The sequence below is a fragment of the Ursus maritimus genome, unplaced genomic scaffold (assembly GCF_017311325.1).
Source record: "Ursus maritimus isolate PB19 unplaced genomic scaffold, ASM1731132v1 scaffold_1, whole genome shotgun sequence".
NCBI classification, from domain to species: Eukaryota; Metazoa; Chordata; class Mammalia; order Carnivora; family Ursidae; genus Ursus; species Ursus maritimus.
The window spans coordinates 2,537,395-2,544,874 of record NW_024423343.1 but is presented as its reverse complement, the minus strand read 5'-3'; the positions used below and the strand labels follow the sequence as shown (position 1 = coordinate 2,544,874).

General features: G+C 58.7%; 1 protein-coding gene across 1 annotated transcript in view; it reads right to left on the bottom strand.

Annotated features, from left to right (window-relative positions):
• Positions 1 to 4,684: 4,684 nt before the first annotated feature.
• HDAC4 (histone deacetylase 4) overlaps positions 4,685 to 7,480 on the bottom strand; it is a 277,804-nt gene continuing 275,008 nt past the window's right edge. Inside the window, exons 22-23 of the mRNA XM_040638418.1 lie at positions 7,235 to 7,332; positions 4,685 to 5,008 (exon numbers count right to left, since the gene is read on the bottom strand). Of these exons, the coding sequence (XP_040494352.1) occupies positions 4,990 to 5,008; positions 7,235 to 7,332 (117 nt within the window). The 3' untranslated portion in view covers positions 4,685 to 4,989. The remainder of the gene's footprint in view (positions 5,009 to 7,234; positions 7,333 to 7,480) is intronic.

Below are 7,480 nucleotides of genomic sequence, written 5' to 3'. Positions count from 1 at the left end.
CCGGGGACATCCGCTGGGGGCTGCAGGACCACCTGTGACTCCTGACCAGGGACCCGCCAATGGCCAGAGAGTAAATGTTGTCTTCGGGCCACGGGGCCCGCCGAGATGACTCGCACTGCTCTTGTTGTGTGAAAGTGGCCACACCCGTACGTGAACACATGTGCGTGGTAGGTTCCACTAAATCTTAGAAAACATGTGGTGGGATTGGGCCCAGGCCCACTTCAGACTCTGTCAGGACGACTCTGGTAACGTTCTTCAGCACTCGACGCCTGCCTCGGACTGTAATGTGTTTCCTTGCGTCCCCTGGGATGCTGCACGAAAGTTCTCAGGCTCTGCCAATGCAAAGTGCGAACCAGAGTCTTCTAAGCAGACTGTCTGCTTCAGGGCCCGCGCCGGAGCGTGGGTTAATGGTCCTGCCACGGCGGCCACGGTGGCCGGAGTGCAGGACGTCCTGGGTGTGGGCAGGAGGGCGGGGGAGTGCCTCGGAAGCCGGGGCAAGTCCCCTGCGTTCACCTCACGGCCAGAGACACGGTCCGCCTTACCACGGGAGGCCGATTTCCCTCGGTGGCTCCCGACGGCCAGCAGGGCCGGTCTACACTCGCCAATGCCTTTCACTGCCTTTGCCATTCCAGAGAGATGGTTGTTTGATTATTTTAATGACGTTCCTGTCACATAAACTTTGTCTTCCGGCAGAAGAACTGTTTCAGCCATGTGTTTGTCCTGCATCTTACAGCCAAGACCTTTCTTCAGTGAGAACCACAGACACCTCGTGTAGACACTGGCTCATTCACAAAGCGCTTTAGCAGCTGTTTTGAAACAAGTGCCTGTGGTGGGTTCTCTGCTCTGAAGCACTGCGGAGCTATTTCGCTTCTAATCCACAAAATTAAAAAAAAAAAAATAGCCCTTTTAAAACCATCATTAGAGGAAGTTAATACCGAGAGAGTCCCTGGCGTCTCTGCTTGCTGTGTGGCATTGCCGCGAAGCCAATCAAAACAAAACGTGAAGCCCCGTGTCTGTGCGTGCGCGTGAGCGGGGCACGCCCATCAGCCACGCACAAGTGTGAGCTGCTGATGCACGCGCACACACTTGTTCTGTTTTCCCGGTGTGGAACCCTCCAGGCTTTGATCTCAGTCACTTGCTAGCTAAGACGGTCTGCAGTGCTGCTGAGAGCCAGCTGTGCGCCGAGTGGAGCCCTGAGAACTGTCACCTCCCCTCGACACACTCTGCTTCTTCACCTGCAAGAAGGGGACTGAACGCAGCTCTCCTGATGATCCCGTCAGCCTTCTAGAATCCCCACATTATCATCCCACCCAGGAACCCCATGCTTCATAGATATTGCAAGGAAAATGGGAATCTGGGGGCGCCTGGGTGGCTCAGTCATAGGGCGTCTGCCTTCCGCTCAGGTCATGATCCCAGGGTCCTGGGATCAAGTCCCACATCGGGCTCCCTGCTGGGTGGGAAGCCTGCTTCTCCCTCTCCCTCTTCCTGCTGCTCCCCCTGCTGGTGCTCTCTGTCAAATAAATAAATAAATAAATAAATAAATAAATAAAATCTTTAAAAAAAAAAAAAAAGAAAGAAAAAAATGGGAATCTGGCCTCGCATTTTATTTCTAGAATGAAATTTTAACAAACAACTTAGTCTCTGATAACAGATCTAAATATTTACAGCAGACCTTCTCTCAAATCAGCACTTTAAGGTGAGAGCTTCTGTGGGACCATCTCTGACCTCCTGCAGGGCAGCCTGAGGGCAGAGGGGGTGGGCTGGGGCTTCCCAAGGCTGCAGACCAGCCACTGTCCCCTCAGAGGCAGGAGGACGGGCATGTCTCCCAGAGAAGAGGTGGGCCGGTGTCTGTGCCCGGAGCACCCCTTACCGTAGGAAAGGAGCACACGCTCTCCACCGTGTCCCCTGAGCCCCTTCAGTGCGCCCTGGCTGCGGGGGCTGGGGCTCAGAGGGACAGACCAGTCCGAGTGATGGAGCCGGGGCCCTCTCTGCATGCTCCTCCTGGAGCAGCCCCAGGACGCTGCCCACTCCCTTCCCGAGGCCTTGTCAGGGCTGGCTGCCGGTGTGCTCGTCACGGACACAGCCCTCCCCGCCCCCCTGCAGCTCACCAGCCACGCCCGGACTTGCACGGAGGAAGGCTGTGTGTCCAGGACAGGTGCGAGCTGGCACGAGAGAGGGGTGGCGTGAACACAATTTGCGAACATGAAGTAAGTATGCTGGCTATCAGTCTGGGGCTATTCCTGGGCAGGGACGGTGCCAGGCGCATTGCCGGGGCAGGCACAGCTGACAGAACTGGTTTTATAAGCCACCATAGACCATCGGATTACACAGGGTGTACAAACACGCCTCCAAAACCCACAGGGGAATCTGAATGCAGTAACCAGTTCAACGGTTGGTTCCAACTTCTGGAAGGAAACGACCTTTTGATTTGTCTCCCAACCTGGGCCCCACATAAAACACAGCAAACTCACGGTCATCGCAGGCCTCTGGCGCTGCCCCGTGCGCTGTCTCCAGGGGCTGTGCCCACCCATGCCAGAGAGCACTGCGAATGTGCGGGGGCAGCCCAGGGCCTCCGAGGGCCCCAGAAACACGGTCCACACCACCGGCCACAAACATCTCCTTTCACGAGGCGACCGAGAGCTCACGCGGCAGAGCCCGCTGCATCGTCCTTCTCGTGCATTTTTGGTTAGGCTACAGCTACAGAGCTCACAGGAGGTGGGACCGCCCAACGGACACACAGCCGCTGCTTCTGAACGGACAGACCCTGTTCCACAGGAGCCTGGTGCCCTCGGTAGCTGATGACACGATTTGAACCACCACAGCACTCGGATAATCGGAAAACTCCTTTGGTTGTGTGCTGTGCAAACCCTTGCTTCGGGGGCCAGGAGGGGCTGGGGCGCTTGCTCCGGAGTCGGGGTCGGCTGCGCCTGCGCCTGCACGGCGGGCCTGGCCTCCGAGCACCTGCGCAGCTGTGGCCTCGGGGCTCTGGGAGCTCCACGTGTTGAGACAGCCACCGGGAGCTGTCCTTTTCACCGGGGTCACCGGGCCCACCAAGTATTCAAACACCGCCGAGAGTCGCAGTCAGAACACCGATAAAAATGGGCGCCAAGCACTCTGTCCTGGCCGCCCCCCGACAGCGGTGCCCGCCGCCCCACAGGCATTGTGGCTGGGCCCTCGGCCGTCCCCCGTCTCCTCTCTGCCCCCGCGCTGCACACCCACGGCCCCCGGCCCCGCACTTCCCAGCTGTCTGCGCTCTGCCTCACCTGGACCTTTCCCTGGTGAGGTGGGGACGCCCCTCCTCTCATCCTGCTAAGTGCGCCTTGTACTGACCCCTGCCCCTCCCTGCTGCTCCTGTCTGGCTGTCACTTGCAGAAGGTGGGGCACCTGGCTCTGCTGGCTTCTCCACACCCTCCCGTCTGGCGCCCTGCCAACATGGGGCCCCTCCCCCTCTGCCACCGTGGTCCCCACCGGGCTCAGGCTCATGGTGGCTGCCCTGCCCCCACGTGCTCCAGCTCTGTCCCGTCACTGTCCTCAGGCCTGTCTAGGGCCTGCACTCTTGGCCACCAGCCACCCACCTCCTAGAGCTCCCTGCCCCTCCCCACCTCCAGGAATAAACCGCAGAGGTGGCACTGCCTGCCATGGATGCCCCACAGACCCACGACCGGCCCGAGGAGCAGGTCTCTGCTGGGTGGGGTACCACAGCCTAGGCCTCTCCCAGCCGCTCCCCTCTTCTGGCTATGAAGCCAACCTGGGTCTCTACCTCAGTATCCACATGTTCTCTCCTGGGTTCCTACCCTGTTCTTGGCAGGACCCTGGCTTCCCCTGGGGAACTCAACTCCAAGCAACAAGTATTTAGGAGATGGCCCGTCCCCACCCGAGTCCCCTCAGGGCTCCCACTACATAGCTGTTGGACATCCAGACCTGCTATGTTGGTCACCTGGCAGAGCCCCCAACATGCTCCTGGACAGACAGGGCCACGGTCCTTGTCCCCAGAGGTGGCCCCACATGCCCGCGGGTTCTCACCTGCAGGTCTCCTCCCGTGGGCGCATTCCTCTAGGACGCAGCCAGGAAGCCTCTGCCCCCGCGGGCAGCTGCCCCAGCACCGCGTCACTGCACTTGCCTGTGCGCACTACAGTCGTCTGAGGGGCCCTGCCGCCCCGGCTCCGCGCCACCCCCCAGGAAGGCCGGCTAGACGCGAGCGTACGCACTCTGCTTCTAAATCACCAAAGAACGTCCCAGGTAAAGTGTCCCCGCAGGGGACAAAAGATGTGGACGCCCTTCGAGAGACATAACTGCCTTCAGGAAACAAGGTCCAGGGTTTGCATCCAATGTCTTCACGACAGTGAGTCCCGGACGGAGGCAGAGCCTCTGTGGGCCAGACCCAGCACTGTGAGCGTGGTGGGCGCCGCCGAACTGCACGCCCCACGTGGCCGAGACAGGAAGCACTCTGTGCATTTCACCACGACAATAAAAAAATAAGTTTTTGCTTTTTTTTTAAAAAAGCAACCCCCCCCCCCCAAAACACCTTATGGAAGTAACGAAAGTTCAAAGAGCTTCGATCTTTATGTCAGGCTTGAAAGGTTGGGGGCACATGAAATGAGTCTGCCCAGTTGCTCAATTTAAAGGCAAATCTCAATTCGTTAAAAGATTAAAGTTACCACTTCAAAATATCCAGTTTTTCTGACATCTTTGATAAACTTTATAAAATCACATTTAAATGGAAGTTACGATTTAGAAGCACACGTAATCCCAGTTTCATTTCCTGACTGCACGGGCGGGCCCGCTCGTCCCCAGACGGCAGGCAGGCGAGGGCTGAGAGCGCATCGTGGTGTCCGCCGCCCAGAGCCCTCGCCTCTGCTCAGCAGACTTCAAAGCCCGTCTGGCGGTGCGCTGGTTTGAATTACGGTCGCCGTTTCTCCTCAGCCTGAGCCCGGGGAGAAAGTGCCGCGCCTTCTGGATTTCATTAGGGGCACCTTTCTTATCTCTTCTTCATCTCAGGCTTGATCTCCTGAAATGCAACGTGGCAGGCAACGGGTCTGAGGAACAAGGTGCTGCCCCCGAGGCCCACATTGCCCCTGCCCCGCCCCCCCCCCACAAGGGGGAGAAGCACAGAAGAAAGGGGAAAGCGGATCCTGACCCTTCTTCCCCCATCGATCGATGCCCGGGGAACCGTAAATTGTAAACTTCAAAGTGCTATTTTACATTAAAATCAATAAAAAACCCCCAACCCTGAAACAATTTTCCTTTTCAAAAGAGCTATTTAAGCTTTACAAAGTTCGCTTGATAAGGTATCATCGCATACGCTTGGCAGAAGATGAAAAAGGAATGTCAACAGCAACTCAGAGTGAAGGGTTCATCTTAAAGGCTGGTCTGGGGAGAGGGGGCCGGGAGGTCCCGGGGCTGGAGGACGACCTCCCGATGCTGGGTGTCCCTGTGTCGCGACCAGAGCACCCAGGGGACGTGGTCCTGTGGAAGCCGGGCCGCAAGCCGGCGATGTGCAAGCGGAGCCCCTCCCCCACGCTGTACACCGGTCCCAGCACAGCGCCACCCTCCGCCCACGCCGGAGCTGACCCGGGTGCCCCACCTCTCACGGCAGCTGTACAGACATTTTACCCTCCACGCAGCCTTCCAGGAGGGCCAGTTCTCAGGTGGGGGGAGGATACAGGGGTGCTGGCCGCAGGGCGCCCCACGGACAGCAGTGAGGACCCTGCTGCTGGAGCCACACGGTTCGGATTTCGAGAAGCGGACAGTCCACCGTGTACATGAGCAAACTTTCAGATGTTCTATCTGTTTGGGGGAGTACCTCCCCCTTAAATTAGGCAGGCAAGAGTCAAAATCCTATTCCCTCTGATCAGGAGTAAGAAGAAACATCAACATTAAACCCATGAGATCAGAGGAAAAAGTGACTCAGGAAAATCTGGGCAGAGAAATCACCTAGGGAGGTGACGGGCTCCGCCCTGTAAAGACCGGCCTCACTGCTTGAGAGGCTGACCTACGACCCGGACCTCTTCGAATTGGAGCTGAGCCGCTGGGGAAGGAACTTCCGTGCACAGGGCAACACGTGCCCTGTCCCACCATTCTGAGTTTGGAGCTGAGCGAGGAGATGCGGTGAAGGGTCCATGCAGGCTTCCCACAGAGCAGGGGGCAGCGCCTACGGCAGAGCACTTACAGACGAGTCCCCTGATGGAGTCGCACCCACCAGAGACACGACACACACGGGCACGCCTGCACGCACGCAGCCGTGTGCACACGTATCCAGAGACACGCGCACACACGCACATACGTCCACAGAGCCATGTGCATCACGCATGCACACGCCTGCACACATGTGCTTTCTGTTTAGATCGAGCAGGGTAAGAGCACAGAGCTCGAGAACGAGGCAGGGAGAAAAATTCACTGGAAACCTCACGGGGCTCCAGTTCCTAGCGCACTGACAGGGCTGTCTAACAAAGACCAAGAGCCTGTCAAGCTCCGACACCGGACATCACCCGTTTCGCCAGGGGCCCCGGGACCCCAGAGACGGCGTTCCTGGGAGACGGCGGGGGCCACCATTTAAAATAAGAGGGGGGAAGCCTGCGTTGCCAAGCGCCCGTGTTTGGTTGCGGGGATTACTTCAGTCTGGCCCAGATCAAAGTCGAAATCACCATTTGACGACACAAGCAAACACGGCGCTTACAGAAGATCACCCCGCGGCTCTGTCCTAGCGGGAAAGCAGCGCAAAGCGGGTGGACGGCCGGGGAGCGGCCTCAGGTTGCAGCCATCAGGGAGGAAGGCTGGCTTCTCTCGCTCGGCCTCGCACAAAGCTTTGTCGCAAGGCAAACCAGGAGATGAGCCAATCTCAGCTGAGCAGCCGCTCTCCATGAACACCGCGTTTTCTGAGCGCGGCACCCAACGCCTGGCCTGGGCCTCAGCCACTTTCTCACCATCGAAGCCCAGGGGGTTCCTGCTTCGCAGGGGAAGTCCAAGACAGCCCGCGGCCAACAGGAGGTGAGAAGACAGGTCGGAGACCCCTCTGCTGGCTTGAAGAACCAACGGGGAGAAGCACCAGACCCCAGAGCCCGTCTCCACCGGGCACCGTGAGGGAAGCTGCGGCGGCCAGCACGAAGGAAGCGGATGCGTGAAGGAAGAGCGAGACCACAGAACGGCAGGAAAACCGCGCAAGAGCTGGGAATGCGGGAGTGGAACTCCTGATGGCTTTATAAATGCCTGTGGGACAGGAAGCCAGGACACTCACCTGAAGGCCGCCAAGTACTCCGCGTCTCCCATGGGGGGGTCAAGGCCGCCGGTGAAAGCCATGTTGACGTTGAAGCCCACACCTGGCCCTGTGCCCACCTGTGTGGAAGAGAGAAACTCCTATCACAGGCCCTCAACCAGAGACGGAGCAGAGCACCCGACTCCCGGTGCCCCCACGGCCTCTGACTCGCAGATTTCCACGGCGGAGTGCGGTCCCAGAAGGCGGGGCTCCCGGCCCCTCGAACGT